Source organism: Castanea sativa, chromosome 1, assembly GCF_040712315.1.
Source record: "Castanea sativa cultivar Marrone di Chiusa Pesio chromosome 1, ASM4071231v1".
Lineage (NCBI taxonomy): Eukaryota > Viridiplantae > Streptophyta > Magnoliopsida > Fagales > Fagaceae > Castanea > Castanea sativa.
Window position 1 is genome coordinate 48,990,073 of NC_134013.1, and position 25,572 is coordinate 49,015,644.

General features: G+C 34.5%; 1 protein-coding gene across 3 annotated transcripts in view; it reads right to left on the reverse strand.

Annotated features, from left to right (window-relative positions):
• LOC142613386 (uncharacterized) overlaps positions 1 to 16,963 on the reverse strand; it is a 30,281-nt gene extending 13,318 nt beyond the window's left edge. The window contains exons 1-7 of one of the 3 annotated variants that reach the window (XM_075785731.1): positions 15,757 to 16,963; positions 6,927 to 7,226; positions 5,966 to 6,091; positions 5,571 to 5,651; positions 1,374 to 1,438; positions 1,219 to 1,297; positions 983 to 1,104 (exon numbers count right to left, since the gene is read on the reverse strand). In XM_075785731.1, coding sequence (XP_075641846.1) covers positions 1,410 to 1,438; positions 5,571 to 5,651; positions 5,966 to 6,091; positions 6,927 to 7,226; positions 15,757 to 16,672 — 1,452 coding nt within the window. In that variant the 5' untranslated portion in view covers positions 16,673 to 16,963 and the 3' untranslated portion in view covers positions 983 to 1,104; positions 1,219 to 1,297; positions 1,374 to 1,409. The remainder of the gene's footprint in view (positions 1 to 982; positions 1,105 to 1,218; positions 1,298 to 1,373; positions 1,439 to 5,570; positions 5,652 to 5,965; positions 6,092 to 6,926; positions 7,227 to 15,756) is intronic. The other 2 variants (XM_075785749.1, XM_075785739.1) reach the window with 2 other exon arrangements.
• Between the last annotated feature and the right edge of the window lie 8,609 nt (positions 16,964 to 25,572).

Sequence of the window (25,572 nt, forward strand, 5' to 3'; positions counted from 1 at the left end):
TTAGATTTTGCTGAGATAAGGAGGCAAATGTGGTAGAGCTTATGAAGTCCACTAATGGAGTTTTTTTTTTTTTGGGATGCAAGTTTCTTTAGGAGTGTTCATGCTCAAGAATTAGAGGTTGTATCGAGCTTCATGGATACCATATATGGCACTACGATAAGGGGTTTGGTGAGAATAAGATGTGTTGGAAACCAGGTAGAAAGGGGTTCATGGTTAATAAATATTATAGTCTTCTAGTGATTGTTTTCCATGGAAAAGTAGTTGGAAGCAAAAGATCCCTTCTTGAGTGGCATTCTTTGTTTGGACTGCTACTTTAGGGAAATGTTTGACAATTGACAATTTACGTAAAAGGAAGGTTTGGATATTGGATTTGTGCTATATGTGCAAATGCGATGGTGAATTGGTTGACCATCTATTTCTTCACTGTCGGGTTGTTATGGATTTGTGGTCTATGGTTTTGGGTTTATTTGGAGTAAGCTAGGTTATGCCGCAGTCTGTTGTGGGACTCCTAGCTTGCTGGCAAGGCAGGCTTGGTCGTCATAGAAATAGTCATATATGGTTAATTGTTCCCCACTGCTTAATGTGGTGTCTTTGAACGAAAAAAAATAGTAGGTGTTTTGAACATAATGAGAAATCCATACCAAACCTCAAGCTATTTTCCTTTAGAACTTTATTTAGATTGATTGGCTACTTTGCGAAACCAATCATTCTCTTCCTTTCTTGATTTTCTTGATTCTTGTAATTTTTGTTCTTGATTTGTTAACCCCCCTATACACTCTTTGTGTACTAAGATGTCCCTTTTTCGATATCAATAAAACTTATTACTTATCAACAACAACAACAAAAATTTGTGGACATAAAGTGAATGTGATTGCACTATTCTAGTACCATTTCAATTTAAAATGTTAGTATTTCACTCAAGTTCACATTCTAAAACCAGTAGAAAGTTAAATTAAATAATAAACATTGTAATCATACATACCTTCAAGAGCTCAATGTTCTTGGGTGTCATGCACCGCAATGTGAACGAGGCAACTGCAGTTCATGACTTAATATCATAATGACAAATGGAACCATGGTAATCAGAGGACCTATGACAACCAACTGAAATTCAGTATAAAATGAGTCAATTTTTTAACTAAAAATTTATAGGTTATACTAAATTTACTAACAAAATGTGAAAAATCTGAGTGAATTTTACATGTATATATAACTTACCGAGAAAACAGAACAACTGATCCAGGGAACCCACTCAAACTGGCAGACATTATTTAGTATCTTCCGGAACATAGATGTCCTGAAAATAATTGGCTTAGATCATGAAAATAAGAGGAAATATATTATAGGGCAGAAATACTAGACAACCTACTGACCACTGAAAATGACAATCACAGAGGACCTCAGCAGCTTCAGGAAATTGCATATGCATATAAGCTTCCTGGTTAACAAGAATAAGCGTTAGCCAAAACAGTAAATGAGGGAAAGAGAGAGAGAGAGAGGGGGGGGGGGGGGGAAGCAGCATGTGGCAAAGATCAGAAACTAAAAATTATTAAAAAATAAAAAATCCACATCATAAACAATTTGATACACAGTTAGGCAATTGAAAGCATTATTGTATGGCTTAGACTTCAGTCTGCTAACAAGGAACACTCTTTTATATATTGGAATCTTCTTGGATGGGCTCAAAGAATCCATACTTGCTTCTCAATTGGATGGCTGCGAGTAATCATTCTACTCTTAAATCCATGGTTGAATACTTTAGATCTCTTAACTTTGGAAACTAGGTTTTGCGTTTCGTAGTTTCTTTGGTGATCTCTTGTACACATCGCCTGTACTAGGGTTGTGCCACCCTTTTTGCACTGTTTGTTACCTTGCTAGAATTAAAGGAATATCCCAGATAAAGGCTAGGACTTTTGAAGAATGTGCAAATTCAGTCTCTGACTTGAAGCTTTTATTACTCAAAACTGTGCTTGAGTGGATAAATGCCCCGGTTTTTTTTTTTTTTTCTTTTGGTACTTCGTTTCAAATGTTCGATAGTTTTACTTTTAGTGTTTGATGTTGGTGTACCTAATGTATACATCCGATGTACATGGCTAATGCCTCTTTTTCTTTTAATTAATGCAAACGATACTTTTCAAAAAAATTTCGGGTGGTTTCAAATTAAACCTGAATTTTAAAAAGATTTTTACTTAAAACTATGAACTTTTTTAAATTTGATAAATCATCACCTGCCTTGAGAAACTTAAGCTCTTAAAAAATGGTGAATTTAACCATTATTCTAACACTCCCTCTTCAGGTGTGAGTCCAAACCAATCCCCATTAATAAGTGGAATCCAACGTGTGATTTTTAATTTTTAAATGAGGGTGAGACAAGGTTCGAACTTACGACCACCTACCCTAATAACATGATAAATTCCCACTTATTTCAAAAGTTGAAGAAATTAGAATATGGTGAATTTAATCATTTAACCATTATTCTAATAAAATTGTTTCAATTCACACCTCCAATAAGTCTCTAATAACTAAAGACAACAAAACACACATAAGTCGTAACTGAAACCTATCTAAACATTTTTTATTTTAAGTACCAAAACCTTCTTTTTTTTTTTTTTCGATAGGTTGATAAGTACCAAAACCTATCTAAACATAAACAATCATTTAATGTAAAACTACAACATCTTTGGTATATAATATGAAAATTGTGAAATTATATAATGATCAATCATTTAATTATTGTCATCAAAATATAATAGTATTTATATAACATAAGCTCATGTCCAAATCATATGATATCATATAAATAAAATATAATAAAAGCTGTGTCCTAAATGCTATGGTTGTACCAAGTGAACACACTTTTTATTATTAATTTTTTTCGAGTTTTTTTCTTATTATTAATTTTTTTCGAGTTTTTTTCTCTCCATCTCGTGTGACACTATAATTACATTAAAAAATTAACATAGTTACTTTAAGTGAAACTCAATTTCCAAATTATCAAAAAACTTAAAAAATACTCCCTCCATCCCAAATTGTTAGTCCTCTATTCCATTTCAAGATGTCCCAAAATGAAGTACTCCTTAAAAAGTCAATAAATAAATTTTCTAACATACCCTTTACTTTAATTAAAAAGCCAATCCCCCCCTTTCACTGAAGTTTAAATTAAAGGGATAGTTTTAGAAACTTGTACATTTTTATGTGAATGACAATGTATTAAATCATGTTCTTTTAAAAAGTTGGATTTTCTAAACAAGCCTAACAATTTGGGATGAACTATGTACTACTAAAATTAAAATTCTGTTACTAAGTATATACAAGTTTTATATACATATATATATATATATATAATCATTTATTATATATTGTTTTAATATTCTATCCTATTCTTACTAATCAAAAAAGAATCTTCTATTGCAAAGAGCCTTGTAGCTCTATTGCCACTTCTTGGTAGGAGAGTGCAGCCAACCCGCCAAACCCGACCCGATTTAACCCACCGGGTTGAGTTGGTTTTTAGGGCTTGGTGGGTTGGTTGGATTACAATTTTTTTTTTTTTTTGCTAGCAGGTTGGGTTGGGTTCGGGTCATAAAATTTCAAACCCACCACACCCGACTTGACCTGACCCACCCATATATATTTAATATATATTTAAAATATATTATATAATTAATAAATTTTTTTTAAATAACCAACTCTTCCTATCCTATATAAAAGTCAATTAGTTCACACAAACTCTAGAACCTTTTCTCTTAATGTGTTGTCTCCCACTCCCCTCTCCCACTTCACTCCCTTTTGAACCCTAACCCTCTCTCCCTTTGCTGAGCCACTATCATCCATCAGCTACCATCACCGCCTCGGCTGTGGTTTTGTCTTTCCGGTGGTAGCTCTCTCTTCCAGTGTTAGGTAAAGTTTCTCAATGTTTTCTCTCTCTAACTCTATTTCTCTTTCTCTTGCTTCTCTCTTATTCTCTCTCTCTCTCTCTCTCACTCACTCACTAACTCTATTGTTTATCTCTCTTACTGTGGTGGATTAGTATTTATTTTTTCTATCTTTTTCTTAGTTTTCTGTCCAACCCATGGGTTCAACCCGACCCATGTGGGTTGGGTTGGACTTATGTGATGGGTTGAGTTGAATTTTTTTTAACCCACCATGTTGGCTTGGGTTAAAAAATCTCCTTAACCCGACCCAACCCAACCCATGCACACCCCTACTTCTTGGTGTTTCCGACAAAGACGTCATAATGTTCAAGTCCTTCACCCCCCCCCCCTCCAAAAAAAAAACTATTGAATTGTAATATTCTATTATAATATTTTGTTCTAATGATAAAGGTTGGGTCATATGCATCATGCTTGCAATATATCTATGTGGTTTAATATAAGTGCTACAAGTTGTAAAACATAATTTTTTTCACATGACTCACTATAAATACATTAAGACTAGCAATATAGTTTATTTTAAGTCCGAGAATGAGCCTTTCCAAAAGGATAAGATTGCCTACCTACACATCATCTTTCTCAGAGACTCAGACCTTCTAGAAGTGGGAGTTTGTACATTGAGTATGACCTTTTCAGTTTATTTTAAGTAACTATTACCAAAGTTTTAAAATATTAAAATACTATTTCAATGAAAACTAAATTATCAAAAGTTTCAAGATATTTAAAAAGATTTTGGTTCTTTATTTTAATTTTATTTAAAATTAAAATCTATGATATTTTATAGAACTTGGACATACACGATGCTCATTCATTCGTCCTTCGTCATGTAATTTAAAGAAAATTTTGTTTTAGTTTACTATCTATTTTATAATTCAATATAAGTTATTATTCAAAAAATAATAATAGTTTATATATGATTCTTGATAAGTTGCATCATACCTGCATAATACTACTAATAATAATAAATGATTTTTTTTTGATAAGTTACTAATAATAATAAATTATTGACATTATTATAGTTTTTTTTTTGGCAAACTAGTAAATGTGTCCTAAAAAATATTTTTTAGGTGCATTTTCTAGTTGCTCTAAATATTATTCACGTTTGATGATCATGTTGTGAATGAAATTTTTATTTCATATAATTATTTGGAATCACAAGAAATATTAATGATTTTCTATGTAAACCAAACAACAAAATAATATTTTCCAAATTCATTTTCAAGTTTGCAACCAAATACAGGAAACTTAATAATTTTCGAGAAATGTTTTTTTGTTGGAACAAAAAGAGCATAATACAAAATACTGCACAAACAGCAGTTTAGTAATTTGTTATGCAAGGGAGTGCATTTTTATACAGCCTATAACTTCAGGCTGCCCGCAAGAAATATCCCAGATATATCACCCTTCAAATTACAAAGTATGACAAGTATATGATACATTAATTTAATTTATTTTTGAGTTTATAATCACATGTCATAAAAATATTGTTTTCATTTTTTTTTTTTTTTTTTTACTTTTAAGGTGCAAATTTAATTTTTTGTGCTCAATTTGATTTGATAACAATTAGCCATTTTAATTATTTATAATTCTAAAGCACTTCTTGCCTACACAATAATTTAAATAAAGAAATCCAGGGATTACCTTGTCCAAGAATCAAAATAGCATTTGGAGCCAAAGGAATAACATCTTCAATCTTTTCACTAGCGAAAATTGCCTGACTAACTAACAGACAAATAAAAAAAAAATAATTAAATTTGCATCTGTCCAAAGCCAATTCATATTTCTTATTAAAAGGAAAATTGCACAAATGGACCAATCATCGGAGGGAGCAATTGACGCTAAATGATTGTCAAAACAAGTTTCCAACATTATAAAACTCTATTAACAAGGGTAAAATACAAGACAAATACGACAAATGCTTCAAAGCAAAACATTCACAAACCCTGGGTAAACAAATATGCAGGTCTTGTCCAAATGACTAGGAGAAAAGCATATCATAATTATTAGTAACCACCAAATTATGGAAACACAAAAACCTGAGATTTGCATTTGCATTTCATCACTCTCATTCCTGTCATTCTCGTTAACAGCAGTGTCCATGTCAGATGCTGCCATCATGTGCACAGAATAACATCCATCTGATATCCAAACAGTTTGGGTTCCTGCAAAAGTGATGACCTCAGTCATTTAGCTGCAGACAGCAGTGAGATTGTGGCCAGTGACCTCGATGGCTTTTTCCTATTTGGCTAAAGTCATATCAAAATGCATATACCAAAAAATTAATAGACTAACATAACATGTGCTATCTAATACCATGTTTGTCACGACCCAAACCCGACTACAAATTTAGTATTGGACCGGAATGCTAATACCAACTACCAAGCCTATGCCTGATATTAACATGAACCACATAAACTGCATGGAATTTTTTTTCATCCTTCTTAATGCAGCCACATAATTGATCAACATCCTAACAAGCTTGAAAGAACTTGGTGACTACAAACTTATACAGATATCTTAAGCCCCTTGAGTTCATCTGCTAAGGAAAAATTGTGATGAGGGATATTAAATAAAATCAAACCTATATCCTTATCCCCTTAACTCATTTTTTTAAAGGGTTTTTATCACAATATAATTTTATACACATTCACCTAATAATAAGGGAACTCAAACTACTCATAAAAATGTTAATTACATAATCTCTATAATTTAACCATATAATTTGGTCGGAATAATATATAATATGAATGTTCTCTCACTCTCTCTCTCTCTCCCTCTTTGGGATATAAATCAAGCACAAATGCCAGACTACCAACAACCCAATCCCTTAACCTATCTACCAGGTCTAGCAATTTCTAATTGCACACGTCCCCAACAACCCCCTTTTTTTCTTCCCAAATCATAATTCCATAAATATTCAAATGACTTTTGATCATGAAGCATTCTAACATAAAAGAATCCACAAATATTTTTCACAAAGAAATGAAGGAACCATACTTATAGAAACATCAGGAAAAATAGCCAGTTTTTGCACTTTAATAATGTGGGGCAACTGCTTCATGTGATAAGTTGCATCTGATCCAATGACGGAATTGGATAGATGCAAGTGGTGTAAATCCCCAGCTGAGTCCAAGATTAGAAACTTTTTCGGAGACAAAGCCTGAATGGAAATTGCCTTTATTGACATCAGTGGTGTTGCTGTAGATGTCAAGGATGTAACCTCATAACTTCTGAATGCCACAAAACATGTACCTCCTTTGCTGGAGTCTTGTCTCAATGTAACTGAATTCTGCTTCACTGCATGTTAAAATGCACAATCAGTTGCAACTACTAAGAACCAGTGGAACCAACCTTAAGAAATATTTAACCAAATAGTCAGCACACTACAGAATTATCTTTGTAACATATGTATGGAGGTATCAAAGAAACAAGTTTTACGGACCCGTCTACCCACTAGAGATTTATTTGGATTAAAAAATTGTGACAGATATTCCCTAATTAAAGTTTTATATCTAACGATTAGTACTTTACCATCTAGAGGCATCCTTATCATGTATAAACCAAAGAACAGCACCTTGCTTAGGTAGCATCCGGTCAAAAATACCTAAAAAACAATTTGTCAGCGGAATTTACAAATAAATATATAAATTTGCTACAAGTAGTCACGAGTAAGTACAGGAGGTTTGACTACAGTCGATCAGCTTTAAGTTACAGTAAAACCATATCATGGGACAGGGAACTACAGCATAAGAAGAAACTGCAATATTAAAAGCAGTAATAAACGAGAAAGTCAATCTGGAGGAGATGATTTTTATTTAAAACATGAATTTCAAGGTTAACCTCACAACTACATCCAATGTAGTTGCGAACAAATCATAAATGAAGTTATTACACCTATATAAAAAAGTTAGATTGAAAAGGTGAAATTCCTTTGAACACAAAAGACAAGACAAGAAATATCGAGGTTGAATAGGACTCGCCTCACAAAACATAAATTTCATTAAGCAAAAAGGAGGTGAGAGATCCCCAAAACTCCAAAAGAATCCGTGCTCGAAAACAAAATATATATATATATATATTTTGTTTTCGAGCACGGAATAGGACTCGCCTCACAAAACATAAATTTCGTTAAGCAAAAAGGAGGTGAGAGATCCCCAAAACTCCTTTTCTTCCCCCTTCAACCTTAAATCTACCTAGAAAGCCACCTCCCACCGTCCTCTTAATCATTTTGTTTAGAATTTTATCACTATGATGGTAGAGGAGATAACAAGTCTTTTTGCCTTAAATCCCTTGAGCTACCAAAAAACCTAGTAGGGTAGGCTTTCCATTATTATTGGGAATTTGACTGTTGAAATGAAAAAATGAATCCATTTTTCTCCAAACCAAAATCTTTCTAACAAAGACAACAACCAGTCCCAATTTACATGGTCAAATGATTTTTCTATATCCAGCTCACAGATTAGTCTGCATCTTGAAGTTCTGTTATCAAGAAAAACTGGCAATAAGAACAGAATCCAAAACTGGTCTACCTTAAGCGAAAGCATTATATGAATATGGTACTGGTCCATCACATTTCTAAGTTAGTCAAAAAGAACAACGACTAAGCCTTAGTCCTAAAACTTTAAGACTACTCTACAACTAGCTATGCTCTATGGTACTGAATGATGAGCTGTTACATAAGCAAAATATTCATATAATGAGCGTAGATGAAATGTGAATGTTAAGATATATAAGTCAAAATACAAGGAAAGATTGGACATGAAATGAGGAAATCCACTTAAAACTAGTGGTAGCCCTTATTGATGACAAGATGAGGGAGTCGCTTGAAATAGTTTGATCATATTCAAAGAAGAGCAATTAATGCAACAGTAAGAAAGAGTGAGTTGATCCAAGTTGAGGGAGAGAAAAAATGTTAAAATAACATTAGCAGAAATAATATATATAAAAAAAAAGACTTGTCATGTCAATTAAGGAAATAACAAAAAGTATGATTTCAGATAGAATAGAATGGAATAAAAGAATACATGTGGCCGACCCTAACTAATATGTTGAGAATCCATAGCCAACCCCAAAATTTTGGGATTAAGGTTTGTTGTTATTGTTGTTGTTTTATTAATTGAGCTAAAATCATTTAGCTTTGTAGCTCCATTCCTTAAGGAATCAACATTATAAATGTGGCATTGATGGACCTCCCAAACCTGAAATAATAACAGAACTCTTGAAACACCAGCATAATGCCTTCTGCAACCCCTCCCAAAAACGTTTAACAAACGCAAATGTGGATCCATCTCACCCCAAAACCTAGTCAACAGCCATTTCCTCAAGTTCCCCAAAAAATTCTTCCCTTTCAAATGGCCTTTATTAGCTTGAGTATTCATCAATACTTGAAAAATGCAATCCTTCTACTTTTGGTATCCTTTTAATAGATTCTGCACATAAGCCTCTATTGAAGAGAACAACTTCTTCCTTCACCCAAAGATTATTTCAGTGCAAAACAAACTTATTGGAGTACAGACTATCAATAATTTCTCCATAATAAAATTAACTCTTTTATGCAAATTGGCCAATCAGTCAATGAATCTATTGTTATTCTAGCCTTCCTTCCACCATAATACTCTTGACTTACTTTACACATTAGATTTAAATTCCTTCCTTTTTGTCTATCATCCTTTGAATCTTGTCTCCTGCTTTCTTCTTTTTGACCCCTGATGTTACCAAACACCTCACTCTTCCAAATTCAGCAGTCCTTCAAGGCTAGTAAATTTTTTGACACAAAACTGGGCAACCCATGGAAACCATAACTCAACAACCACCTGTGAACTCTATCCACAAAGCTTTCAACCTTCAACCACATCTTTTTTAAGTAAAATTGTCCTTTTCCTCTTTTACTTCTTTACATCACACCACAAACCAACAAAATAGAAAAGTGATCTGATGTCATTCTTAGTAATAATTTTCGGATTTTAATGATCCTCCCAATTAATTGAAACCATAAATCTAACAATTTGGGACATCAAATTGATAAATCAATCAATTCAGCACATCCCAACTGTTTGACCATGTAAAATTTCCTCCCTCCAAAGGAAAGTAAAAAAGATGCAACTCATCAATGAACTCCTGAGAATTCCATCATTGCAGCAGTGAGGCTATCTGCTCCAAATTTCTCACAAGGTGGGCCCTATTTTTTTTTTTTTTTTTTGATAGGTAAAAAAGATATATATTCAAGAACACTACCTTATGCAAAAAAACATAAGGCAAAGAGAAAATACAAAGGGAAGAGCGAGAGTAAAAAGATTAAAAAAGAAAGAAAAAGAAAATAAGTACACAGGAGAAAGCTAAGGAACATAGGGAGAGAATCACTAGAGGTGAGTCCCCAAACCCTAAACCAGTCAAACAAAGTGCCACTAAAAGAGGCTAAAAGCTGGTCATCTGAACTTTCCATGTCCTCGAACGTCCTCCTATTTCGCTCCCTCCAAAAACACCACATCAAGCATAATGGAGCTAAATTCCAAATGCTAGACAAATGCTTTCTAGGCCAATTCCACCAACCGAACCAGGCAAGACCCAAAAAAACCCAAAAGATCTAAACACCAAACTCCACAGCCGATGAGCCTTCTCACAATGTAGTAACAAATGATCCGCCGTTTCCCCATTACTACGGCACATGATACACCAGTCTACAAAATCCAACCCTCTACCCCTTAAATTATCACTTGTAAAGATCTTATCCCATACAACAATCCACACAAAGAAGGAAACACGCCGAAGAGCCTTAACCTTCCAAACACCTTTCCAAGGAAACATAATGGGCAAAGGGCTTCTCAACTTATTGTAAAACGAACGAATATCAAAGTCCCCATTCTTTATCAACTTCCATCGCATATGATCTCCGTTCTCAGTAGGAGGAAGTTTAGAGCCCAAGGTACGGAGAAAATCATCCACACCACCCATTTCCCAATCATTTGGTCTCCGAGTAAAGTGAACATTCCAGCTTCTCCGCTCCTCCATCCCCAACCGTTCAAGAGAAGAGGCCATCGATGCCTCTTTATTGGATGCAATCCCATACACACTCGGAAAAGTCAATTGAAGAGGAGAATCCCCACACCATTGATCTGTCCATAGCTTCACTCTATCCCCCACCCCTACCTCAAACCGAATATTCTTGCTAAAATCCTCCCATCCCATGCGGATACTTCTCCACAAGCCACACCCATGCACCCCTCTACCTAGCTTGGATGTCCAACCCCCCCATTCTTCCCCAAACTTGAGGGCTACCACCCTTCTCCAAAGCCTTGTCTCCTCAATCCCAAACCGCCATAGCCACTTCCCTAGTAAGGCTTTATTAAAAGTAGTTAATTTCCTGACTCCTAACCCACCATATTTCAAAGGTACACACACCTTATCCCATCCCACCAAATGAAACTTGGAGTCCCTCCACAAGACAGTGGAAGCAAATTCCTATGACATCAACTCTCTTCTTCTTGAGAGCTGGTTCAACATACATGTTTTTGCATAGTTCCCCCAAAGCACTATATTCTGGTTTGTGCAAGAACTGTTCCTCCTGCAGTTAGGTTTTTCTAAATCATCCATAAAAAAGAGGGCCCCTATATGTAACTTGAACAAATCTCATTTTTGTAGGGGGTATTAGTGATTCCTAGACACTCACAAGCTATATGTGGGCCCTATTTACCTCCTCTTTTAATTCATTCCACAGATCCATCTGCTCTTGATCATCATTTGGACCATACACTCCCAAGAACAACTGTTCAAAGCTATCCTCCACATTTTGAAACAGACATGAAATGGAGTATCTCCCAGAGAGCTACCTTCTCCACATCCCCCGCCAAAAAAAACAGCTCATAACCATGCCTGCAGTCATTTCTACCACGTTTGTCTCTTGAATGCACACCAAATCACCTCTCCTTTCATGCATATAATTTCTAACTATATCCCTCTTCCTAGGGTCATTCATCCCTCATATATTTCAAGAGATGATTTTGATTTCATTGATACTATTGAAGGAGCCCTACCATTTACCGATTTTCTGGCCTCCTACCAACCCCTATCCTCCTTGCATAGTGATTGATTGAGGATTCCATATTTCAAAGCTTTACTTACCTTTAGTAGTTACATTTTGTTTTCCCCAAGCTTTGCTTTGGCACATCTTTAAATATTCACGAATAAATGCTCGGGGCTCAAATCCACCAAAAGGAACTGCCAAATACTCACTAAAATAGAAATGTGGCATCCACTACTAAAAGCGAGGTGATTCCGACCACTCACAAAGGAGTTCCAATGTTGCCTCCCTAAACTTCTTAATCAAACCTTCTCAGCCTCCGTTTGACTCTGCCCCCCAATACCAAATCCCATCAACCTGAAGATTAGACTTTGTTTGTGGTGCACTGCCCACCAAACTGAAGGACCTATCCATTTTCTTGTGTAAGGCTACTAATTCTTTTTCTTTTTGATTTTGGGCTAGTATCAGGCCGTAGCTACCTACTAGGATCCAATCCCTTCACTACTTTGGGTTTATGAGTGTCAGCCCACTGAGATAAGTGTTGTTTTGGCCCAGCAATTTGAATATTGAAATCAATCCATCATGCCTATCATTTTGAGAATATCACTTATGCCGCAATATGTAGGAGTTTCTTTTACTGGTGCACATCCAACGGGTCTTGAATACATGACCTTACCTTCCACCATGTTTTTACAATGGGAAGATGTAGCATTTGAGCTAGAGCTTGTTGGCTACAAGCTGTAAAGGATTTAGAGGCCCCAAATTCTTTGCTTGTTAATACTGAGACAATCCTATACGTCTTGCACTGAGAATTGTTTTAGATCATTTGTCTACCCCAGTGCTCTATAGGTCAAGGACTATAGAATTGCTAAAGCTCTGACATAAAATAAGCAGTCAAGATAAAAATGCATGAAAATGATATGAAATTAAGCTACATGCACTCATATACTTCTTGCACAATGTTAAGCTTCTAAATGTTAAATTCCACTGCCAAATGCTAAAAAATATAGGACCAAGTATATCAACATGGCCACTGTGTTCATTATTAACATACTTTAATATATATATAGACCCAAAAAAAAAAAGAGCAATCAAGTAAGTTAGTTACATAGGTTCATCACTATAGCCTAAGTTGAATATTTGATAGTTATACAATAAAGAAATTTACATAGGACAACCCGAAATTATACATGGGCATGGAGTAAGAGTTTCTACCATTTTCAATGACTGGATTCAAGGTTTTGGTTAAGTATTTTTTTTCCTAACAGAAATTCAAAGTAGAATATTACTAGGAAAAGAAAACTAAACAATTCAAAGTGCCAAACACATATCAATACACAAAATCAGGTCATGCCATGTCAGGGTGAGATTTCATTTTTTAATTGTATAAGTAATAATGATTTCATTGAAGTGAAAAATGGTGAAGCACTAGTACACAACAACAACAACCAAACCTTAGTCCCAATGAGTATGGAAAAAACCCTTATCAAATCTAAATACAAAAAAGGGAAATATTTTATAGGAAATATTGCTGACTGTACATTGCACCATCACCAGGGAATTTTTTAGGCAATTATGTTGGGAGGGATACATTTTCTAAGATAACAAGACTTATTAGATTAACCCAATTCTCAAGTCTGTTGCAACTCTCCAGCTGACGTCAGTCTTTCCATGGATATTGCAACAATTTCAGAACTTTAGATGTGGTAAGGGAAAAGAATACCCATTACATCTTAATTACATATGGAAGATTGTGTTGGATGTATATGATGATAGCAAAATAGAACATCAAGAATAATTCCATGTCATTTCAAATGTAAGAATAGGCAATTGATTTTTTTTTTAACAAGTTTTTAGCTTCAAAACTAGTTTCTCTCTCCAGATGGTAGGTTCCCCAATTCGATAGTTACAGTGGAAGAGGGAGGATTTGAACCCTAGCATCTCCATTGAAAACACTAGGAGGTGCCATTTGAGCTACAAGGCTCATGGCACATTAGGTTTCCCAATTAAATTCAAACACATAGCTGCATTGAATTTATTCATCCTTGAAAAAGGTAACAATGCTTGGACTTTATTGGTCAATTTAACCAGGTGTTTGAATTTAATTAGGGAAACTAATGTATTGTACTTAAGTTTTGCCCATTTGCAAATAGGGATTTTATCATAGTTGATAGTTCCAAACTTCTTTGAAGGTTTTTAGCATATGAAAATGTACTTTGAAGGATTGAATGTTCAAAACTCAAAAGAAACCAATTTCAAAGGCGATGAGGGACACTTAAGGGGATTCGAAGGGTTAGAGCATTCTTATCAAGCATTTTAAAAATTTTAGCATATACCCTCTCAAAACCTATATTTATAACATATAACACACCACTTTACAATACAACCCATATCAAAACTTCTATTTTTTTTACAATTTCATTTAAATATTGTTTCTTTATTATTTTTCTTCTCTCTCCTCTATCTCTCTCTTTCTCGCAGCACCGCCGGCACCACACTACCAACCACCCACCCACCAAAAACCCACCACAACCACCACTAACAAAAAAAGAAAAAGAAAATCATAGCAGAAAGAAACCTCCATATCCACATCTACCCACAACCACCACATCGACTCACCACCACCAACCACAGCAGGGAAAAAAAAAAAAACCTCCACCGGTGAGGGCGAATCGGAACCCACAACCTGCAAATCACAACCACCACATCCACTCACCACCACCAACCACAGCAGGAAAAAAAAAAAAAAAACGTCCACCTGTGAGGGCAAATCGGAACCCACAACCTGCAAATTGAAACATAAGGGATCGGCGACGTTGCAGAGAAGAGTAGAGAGATCGAGTGACTGAGAGCAGAGAGATCGGCGATGAGCAGAGACCGGCGACGAGCAGAGATCGGCAACGAGCACGATAGACCATGAACCACGGAGAGAGAAGAGAGAACAGAGATGAAAGAAGTGAGAGAGAGAGAGAGAGAGAGGAAAGAGAATGAGAAATCAGAAAGTGTGGGTGGGAGTAAAAACTATTTTTTATTTTACAATACAGCTACAGTGCCATCTCAAAAATGAGATTGCACTGTAGCAAGATTGTAAATTTTATAACATATACCAGGTTTGATGGAGATGGTTTTTTGGGGTTTAGATGCTAAAAATAGTATTTATAGCATATGAGAGGCTTGATAAGAATGCTCTTAGGAGCCCCAAATAGCCACTCCCGACTTATATTTCCATAAGTTTTGCTATTTCTCATTTTTGCATACCTCCAAATTGCCGTAAAAATGGATACTCCACAGCACCAGTTTGATAACAAATGAAAATGAGAAGCTTTACACTAGAATTTTGACCATCATGGCATTCCATAAGGTTCATTTAAGCATTTCATCGACTATGTTTTAACAAGTAATACCATTTCATAGACTTCTAGAATACTTGAAAATGTTGTACATACCTAGCACCGCTTCTAAAAATGTTATGTACCTTCTAAATCTAGAGCATCTAAAAGCAAAAAATAATACCAAAAAAAAAGCAACTTAAGTCACTTTTTTTTAACTATTAACTATGGTCATTTCATTTCCATACATACACAAATATTAACATCATTCTACAAATGTACTTTCCAAATCTAAAGCTAACTACAGTATATAGAGCACACACATTGTAATGATCTCAACCGAATAGTTCTACAATAAAAACTCAGTTTACTCAACAAAAGCTAAGCAATTCCTTTCCATATTTACCAACGACATTCACAGTTGCAATATAAAGAACATTAAATTCAAATCCAAATTACCATACAGAACTCACACACTCACCAGAAACGCAATGCTTATCCATCCCCCCATCCAAGTAACCATTGCAAGTGAACTCCTGAGCTCCTTCACCACCACTTTTTCCAGCAGCAAACTTTGCATAATGACCGCCAATCACACCATTTGGCAAACGCAAATTATTCAACCCTCCCCGGCCCTCCTCAAACGATTTCTCAAACAACATTTTCCCATTTTCCAAACTCAAACTCAAATTTGAACCTGAACTGTCTCCTTTCCTAACCCGGCCCCCTTTCACAAGCCGCCTCAAATCAAAAACCCTAACCCCATTTTCCTCCCCCAAAATCAAGACCCCAAACGACACGCTGATTGCCGAGACCGGCCTTGAGCACTCAATCACAGCACACCTCATCAATTTCACAATCACCCCATCCTCATCCTCATCACCCAAGGTTTTCACCCCGAAAACCCAAATCTTGGAGCTCGAAACAGAGTACATAGCGAAGAAATTAACCGACCCAGAAACACGAACCGAAACCCCATGCTTGACATCGACCAAAACCCCCAATTTCTCTTCATCAAATCGGAGACCTCTCTGATTACAAACGACCCGAGCTCTAACAAACGAGTTGGTCTTGTTGCGCAGAATATAGAAGCGGAGGAGAACCTGGGAGCCACCTCGGTAGGGTCCGGAGACAATGAAAAGGGAGCGAGAATTAGGGTTAGGGTTTTGGAGGAGGCGGAGGAAAGTGGAGGAAGAAGAAGGAGGAGGAATTAGGGTTTGAGGGGAAGGGAGAAAGGTTAGAGAGAGAAGGGAAATAGAAGGGTAGAGCGAGAAAGAAGAGTCGGAGTGCATGAGAGCTAGAGAGAGAGAGTAAGGGTCGAAGAGAAGAGAGGTTATGTGTGGAGAAGAGAGAGATGGGTTGGGAAGGTTGAGCTTCGAAGCTTGAACAACTACCATTTAGATTTAGAGAGAGAGAGAGAGAGAGAGAGAGAGAGAAGTGTGTGATTAACAGAGAAACCACAAATACACATATACAGATACACACAAACCAGAGAGGCCTACTGAGACAAAAGAAAGCGAGAGATTTTGGTGTGTTAGAATTGTGGGAAAGTTAGAAGTAGCATTGAATTGGAAGAAACATGTTGTTGTTGTTGGTTTTGATTTTGATTTTCCTTGGTGTGTTGTTGAGTCTTTTTTGAAGTCTAATTAGGTAGGGGGTGGGATTGTAGTGATGAATCCTGATTCATTAGAGTTGAGTTCAATGCCTAAGCCGCATACTTATGAGTGACTTTTCCCTGTTTTTTTTATAAAAAAAAAATTCTAAGTAAAAAAAAGAAGGTGGACAGGACACAAATATTTCATTTTACAGTCTTGGTGGCGGTTAGGTTGACATATAAGAAGAATGCCGCAAGCACGCATCTACTATATAACTTTTGTCATAATTTGTTATATGATGAGTTGTAAATGGCAGAAGTGCACTATTTCATAATTTGATACATGATAAGTTCTGGCAAAAGTTGTATAATAATAAGTTACGGTTGTAACATTTTTTGATAAATAAACTCAAAAATCTCAATCCCAAGATGAAGTTTCATTCAGTGTGAAATTTTTTTTATCTATACTATTATTTAAGGGAAACCTCTTATTTGAAATCCTCATTTTCATGGTTCTAAAATGCTCCTATATTTCTATGTTTAAGTAGTAACTTATTATCGTGGAGTGACATTACTTTTTTTTTATACAAGATAGAATTTCTATTTTAGTCTAATCTAAGTGTATATGTGTGTAAAGCTCCCTCCTAGACTTGAACCCCACCCCTTACCCCCACACCCCACAAGCGCTTATACTTGTGGAGTGACCATCGTACCAAGAGTGCGCGGTGGTGGAGTGACATTACTTTTACTTTAGTTTACCATTAATATTGTTTTTATTACATATTAATTACAATAAGTTATTCTAGCCTCAATATATGTGTTAATGTTATAATTTTTCACTTATTATAATTTGAGGTTTATATTTTTTTCCTCACAAAATTACACATTTAAAACTACTAACATGGCCAAATGTGTCATAAGGCTTGCTGAAAATGAACAAATCCACACATGAACGTATGATTTCAATGTTATTTAGATGTTCATTTTTTTTTTGAGCTAGCCTTATGACACTTCCAACCGTATTGGTAGTTTTAAATGCGTAATTTTTGTAGAAAAAAGTGTAAACCTCAAATTAGAATGAGTGAAATATTATAACACTAAACAAAAACAAAAAAACTCATAGCACACATGAAGTGCATGTGATGAGGCTAGTATTATTTTAATGCGAGAAGATGTAAAATTAAAATAGGATGTAGATATATTATTTAGTAGGAATGTAAAATAAATAATGTAGTATTTTGGGATACAAAATGCATATGTTTTCCCATAAAGGGATGGGAATGCTCTACTGCAAAAGTCAATCTCTTTATTCTGATCCACCATTCATTATTCAAAGCCAGCAACTTTCATGATGTTGTTCGGTAGCTTACAACCACTTAAATGTTTTTTTTTTAATAATACATAATAACAATATATGTTAGCACCATTCGTATTCATGTATCACATAAAATTATAATTAGAATTCATTGAGATTAGAGATATTTATTTTGATGCAAAGACTATTGAATTACAAAATAAAACATACAAAAAGTTATATGAATCCTTGATATTCAACTGTATAAGTTCTTTACACACATGAAGGACTTGTATGTTACGTGCATAAGTGCATTATTGTCCAAGCACCCATATCCATTTCTCAAGCACTCTATCAACCAAAATGAAGAAGACAGAGGAGGACGATGTGTGTCTAACTGTCTTTGATAATTTGGTAGAGCAAATTCCCAACCACCCTTCTTAATCTACCGAATCAACCTGCAAATAAATTAAAAAGTGCGTTACTGATTACACTGTTTTGGCTGCTGAAAAATAGAATCCTCCATAATTAACTAAAAATAAATAAATTTCCATTCATTTTCCATGGTTCTCAGTCACCTGAAAACAGCATAAATCCCAATTTCCAAAAAAAAAAAAAAAAGGAGTATTATAATGCAATAAAAAAAAGTAAAGAAGATATAAAAAAAGGGAAACAAATTTACTTAGTGAAGGTTTGATTGAATAAAAAGGGGAAAAGAAAAAATGCGAAAAATATGTGAAGGGAGTTTTCATTTCAATCCTATAAACTATTTGTAAATGTATCATTCTAAAGAATCCTGTTGCTGGCTTTTCGTTTGAATTTTTTTTTTATACAACAGCAAAAACTTTTATTAAATTAAAGCAATTGTTTAAACTGACTTAGAATTTTCACTTATAAAAAATACCTTTTTTTTATGTTTCTCACCCAATTTAATTTTTATTTTTTTGTAGGTATAGGTGTTATTTTCCTCTTACTTACTTTTTTAGTTAAATAAGCTCTCCCTAATTGCAGTCATTATGATTAAATATACTACAGTAATGAGATCATCCTTTGTCCATTTTCAATAATTAAGAATAGTATAGCATATCAGCATTCACAAGAAAATAAAACAATTAAATAAATTCATTTTCAGTTAATCATTTATTGTTTTATGGTTTTCCTTTTAAAGCAAATGTTTTATGGATTAGTCACAAGCAATGTTCTTTTTTCTACAAGTGTCACTTGTATTTTACTATATATTTGTATGACTCACTTTTTCTATGAAGTGCCTAGTAATCCCAGTTTGTGATGATTTCTTAATACTTTTTTACTTTGGCAACAATCACAGTTCTAACCATTGAATTTTGTCTACCCAATATATTCAATCATTTCTTTAAACAAAGGCATAAAGCTCAAAAGCAAGATAGGATGCACAAAGAGAAGCAACAAGCAAGATAGCAAAGATGCTTAAGTGCTAACAGAGCAGCCCATGTATTATCGGGCTGGTGCTTACACAATTTTGTTTTGGGGACTTTTGATTCTCGGTTTTTGTTGATGTTGTTCTTCAGGACGAGTGTTTCCTCTCTTTTTCGGATAAAACTTTATCTGTTTATCATAAGATGTACTATTTTTCTTGCAACAAAGTACAACCACGATAATTTGATTCAAATCAACAAGATCTTGAACCTGAATGTTAAGCTTGAATAGGGTTATGCCCAATTAGTGCGACGCCAACATGTTTGTAAAAGCTTCACTCAAATTTTCAATAAGAACATTTTTTTAGCTAATCATTTTTTGAAATTAGTATCCAACAAACTCTTCATTCATTCTCCATTCTATTTAACTAATTAACAACCCGTGCAATATAGAAGACAGTTTAATAAAATATAATTTAATCTCTTTTTTATTTTAAAAATAAATATAAAATTTGATCATTATGAGTCATAACAATGAAAAATGTTAATTATAGAGAGGGTGAATATTTTATTAGGACAAAAATAGATGGCTCATCTACAATGGCTCTATTTGATAGTTGATTTGTTGAATGTCTCTTTTATGGTTTAATTAATTTCTTGGGCACCAACTAATTTATTAAAAAAATTCTCTAGCTTCCAAATGAGTGCCCTTTTTTTTTTTCCTTTGTTTATTGTAGGGGACTTGATTCTAAAATGTCCATTACTGTTCGGCAAAAGGTTTTGAGATGTTTCACTTGCAAATTTCAACACAAGACATTTATATTTTAACTTATAAACATATAAAACCATTTACTATATGATAAAGTCAATATTAGATGTTGTGGTAGTGATAAGTGAATTTTCTTTCTTTATGTTACAAGTGTTATAAAAGAGTTCTCACCAGTCACTGCACTATAAGTATATCAACAAAATTTCTCAAAAAAAAAAAAGTATATCAAAATTATTAATCTAATTCTACTCTAAATATTAAAAAAATCTATTATTAAAGTTATAAGTCTAATATGTTTAAATTTTTTACTTAAATTCTATAATTAAAAGTTTTGAATTTTTAAAAAAGAAATTAAATTTTATAATTTAAATTGAATCTTAGATGCCATAGTTCGATGGATATACACAATTTTTGCAACATGTAAGATAGAAGAGTTCTCACCGCTAGGGTTGTGCAGACAACCCACTGATCTGCTGACCCAACCCAACCCACTCGATAGAAGAGTTCTTACTGCTAGGGGTGTGCAGTCAACCCACTAATCTACCAAAATCGACCCAATCCAACCCAGCCAGTGGGTTGGGTTGGGTTGCCATTTTTTGTTTTTACAGTAGTTGGGTTGGCTCTGGGTTAGCGGTTTCACAAATCCACCTAACCTAACCTGACCCACCTATATTTAATATATATTGTAAATATATATTATATGGTTTTGTTAATTACTGCTTTGCCTCTCTTCATGAATAAAAAATAAACTCCTAACTTACTTTCTCCTCTCATTTCAATATGAGATTTTATTTGTATTGGTTTGATGCACTAATCAAATAGTTTATGTTGGTTTGGCACTATGCTCATGTTTATAAGGTTAGAAATTTGATGTTATTTGTATTGGTTTGATGTTATGCTCAAGGTTGATTAATGCATCAAACCAACACAAATAAGATTATAAATATGTTGTTATTTGTGTTGATAATCTTATAAATCGTTTGTTCTAATACTCAGTTTTTTTTTTTTTATAAAAAATAATATTGTCAAACCCATGCTTGGATTGAAAATTCCCCTCAACTCAACCTATGCACACCCCTACTCACCGCACTATAAAATTGACTTTTGACAAAGAAAGTCATAATAAATGAACTAAGTTCACCTATATGAGAGTGAGGAATAAAACTAACAATCAACTTCCCCCTTTTTATGTCCCACGATTCTAATAATTTAGAAACTAAGGAAAGGGGTAAGGCTCGCTAGGTCAGAAAAGCGATAACTAAAAAGTCTCTCCAAGTAGTACTTGAACCTACGACCAGTCAGTTAGCAGTTAACCACTCTACCACTAAGCTAATGAGGAACAACGGACTTGAGGAAGTTGATTCTCGTTCTTAAGACCAACTTATGACCAAATTATAATACTATCTACTATGAATATGTTAAATTACTGATTGTCCAAAAAATTTTAACTATCAGGAAATGGTGAGTTTAATCACTTAATCATAATTCTAACACTTTCCTTCACTTGTGGGCCTAAATTTTCTCTTAATATGCAAGGGATCAACCAAGTGGGAATTTAACATTTTAAATGGGAGGTAGAATGAAGACAATGATCGAACTCAGGATCTCATACTCTGATACCATGTTAAATTACTGATTGTCTCAAAATATTAAGCTGTCTAAAAATGGTGAGTTTAATCACTTAATCATAATTTTAACAGAATATTCTTTGTCAGTGTTTTTTTTTACATGCCTTGCATGTGCATCAAAACTAATATATATATAAAAAAAAATGTTTTTAAGGATTCTTTGAATTTTGAGAGACACAATCCTCATTCTACCCCAAGGGAGTAAAATAGTTTCAACACCTGGCCTATATCGAGATTTTGGAACTCCATTATGAGAGTTCAATTTCGAATGAGTTATCTTACTTACTGGCTGGTATTGAAGAGTTCATTTTCAATTTATTTGATTTATGTACAATTATGTAAAGCAATTTTTTTGTTTGTATTTTTAGGTATAGTGGTATCCCTCTAACTTACTTTTTGAGTGAAATAAACTCTCCCAAATAGCACTCTTTATGATTAAATATACTACACTTGTGAGGTCATCCTTTGTCCATTTACAATAATTAAGAACTATAAAGCATTTTCCAAAAAAATATAATAATTAAGGGTCTGTTTGGGATCTGCTTATTTTGCTGAAACTAAAATCGTTTTGCTGAAAGTATTATAGATAAAGGTAAAAGTTAGCTAAATTAGTAAAATGAGACCCATGAATAGTACCAAAAAGTGCAGTGGAATCCATAAATAATAACAAAAATAAGTTAAATAGTAAAATAAGTTGACAAAAATAATTTTTGTCAAATGGGTACTAAATAAATTCATTTTCAGTTAATTATTATTGTGCTGTGGTTTTATTTATTTATTTTAATGCAAGTGTTTTATGGAGTAGTCCCAACTCCCAAGCAATGTTCTTTTTGAGCATGTCATGCACTCATGCCCAAGAACTCCACAGGTGTTATTTGCATTTTTCTATATATTTGTATGACTCACTCTTCAATAATACCAATTCGTGATGATTTCTTAATGCCTTTAACTTTGGCAATAATTAAAGTTTTAACCAATGAATTTTGTCTGCCAACGTATTCAATCATTTCTTTAAACAAAGGCATAATGCTCAAATAGTTCTTTTTTTTCTTAAAAAAGAAGACCCAGAAATGAATGACAAATAAACAATGAACAATCACCTTTCTACATATATGAAGCGCGAAAAGAAGCAAGATAGCAGAGATGCTTATGCAATTTTTTTTTTGGGGATTTTTTGTTGATGTTGTTCTTCTGGACCTGTGCCCAGACGTGGTTGTAACTTGTAATCAGTTCCTAATTTTTCTTTCATTTACAATAAAAAGTTTATCTGGTTATCAAAATATATACTATTGGTCTTTCAACGAAGTATAACCACAATAATTTTGATTCAATTCAATAAGATCTTGATCCGAATGTTAAGCTTGAATAGGATTAGCTCGATTTAGTGCATCCCCATGTAAAAGTTTCCCTCAAATTTTCTTTAAAAACATTTTTTTTTTTTAAATTTTAGCTAATCATTATTTAAATCAGTGTCCAACAAACTCTCCATTCTCTATTTATTCTTTTTAGTATTGCCTTTTATCATTTTTTTTTTTTTATGTGTTCTCTTTTCTTCTTTTTTCTTTTTTTATTCTTTTAAGAAAATGAAGAGAGAAAAAGGAGAGAGGGGGTGAATATTTTATTTGGACAGAAATAGATGGCTCACCAATGACTCTCTCGACTTGGAAGCCACGATAATATTTAGGAAAAATAGCTAAATAGTAAGTTTATTGGATGTCTATTTATGGTCTGGTTTTCCAAACTTTGGAGAGAAAATGGTTTTCATATTATGCTTGAGATGCTCTTACTCATGATGCATGTGCTTCTTGGCACCAACATTTTTATTTTTTTAAAACAGAAATTTTGAAATAAGAAAAATTCTCTAGCTTCCAGATGGGTGCCCTACTTTTTTCTTTGCTTTTTGTAGGCGGCGTGAGTGCTAAATTGGACCATTACTATTTTGACAAAAGGTTTTGAGATATTTTATTTCACTTTCAACTTTAAACACAAAATACTCATTGTATGAAAGTTTCTGTGTCTCTCGAAGAAAGCTCTCTTTAGCTCTCTTTTAGACAGTAGATTAGGGGGTCCCTTCCTTCACGGAGGTGTTTTAGTCTTTCTTTGAATTAATAACGTTAGTTCAAAGCTTGTGGGGTTCCTCTTTTTCGTGGGATTCGTGGGAAACAGTTTTTGTGTCTAATATCTCTAGTTTCTGTTTTTTGCTTCCAGTTACCATGGATGAGTTAACCTCCAATTGGAATCGTCTTACCCTTTTAGATAGAGAGGGACCGGGTTGCTGTCTTGATGATGAATTGAGTTCCCAAGAGTTCTTTTTGGCTGCTAAGTTTTTAACTAAGAGGGCAATCAATGTGGATGCCATGGCAAAAACTTTTACTCCACTTTGGCGCTCAAGGAATGGTTTTCAAGTCCGTAATTTGGGTAACCATATGGTACTGTTTGTGTTTGATAACAAAGAAGAGGTTGATAAAGTGATTCAGAGTGAGCTGTGGAGTTTCAACAAACACTTAATGGTTCTGGAGAGGTACAATAAGAACAATTTAGTTGAAGAGCTTCAATTCAACAGGACTACTTTTTGGGTGCAAGTTCATGGCCTCCCGATAAAGTTTATGAATGCGAAGGCTATAGCAAAAATTTGTGAAGTCTTAGGGACGGTGTTTACCTTCTTCCAACCTGCAGGAAACTGAAGGGGGTAGCTTTGTTCGCATCAGAGTGTCTTTGGACGTCACTACTCCTTTATGTAGAGGGCGATTGGTTTCTATAGGAAGAGAAAAGGAAGTGTGGGTACGCTTCAAGTACGAACGGTTGCAGAACATTTGTTATTGGTGCGGTTGTTTCGAACACGATGACAAAGATTGTGAGGTATGGCTGAACAATGAAGGCACACTCATACCAGAGCAAAGGCAGTTTGGTCCAAGTCTTAGAGCATCACCTTTTTTCCCCTCAAGGAAGCAGGTTGTCTCGGTCCCAAGTTTTTACAAATCTAGGCAATCCTCAATCCCGAAATTAGTCTCACCGTCCATGGCTGAGTTGAAGAAGCAGAAAATGGGTGGTTCAACTACTTTAGAGCATACGAGTGATGGTACAGTCGGAGAAGGAAGGAAGGATTCCATGCCACTGGAGGTATTAATTACGAGCATTCAAAGAAAGAATCAAAGGATTCTAACGGATTATAGCCAAACCCCTGCCAGTTGTAACTCTCCTCCAGCCACACGTAGCTTTGAATGGAAAGAAACCGAATCAAACAAGGCTTTTAATGACAATAAACTTCAGGAATTTCCTATCCAAGCAGGTAACGCCCCACAGCCTTTAAACACACCTTCATTACCATTGTCAACCCTAACCGTTGATATCAATCCAGCTCACCCAACCCAAAAAGGAAATTCCTTACCACCGTCATCCTCGGTTTCAAATCCAGTATTCACTCCCATAAATGACAGTCAAGAAACATGTGCCTCTCACTCAAAAAACCTCAACCAAAATGGAAACATCCCACTACCCTTGATTCTAGACCCTACCCCAAATTTAACCCCACCACGTGACTCCTTTACCCCACGTGCCACACTTGAAAACCTTAAGGTTTCACCACAGCCACCTAAGCCGAAATGGACCAAGATTCAG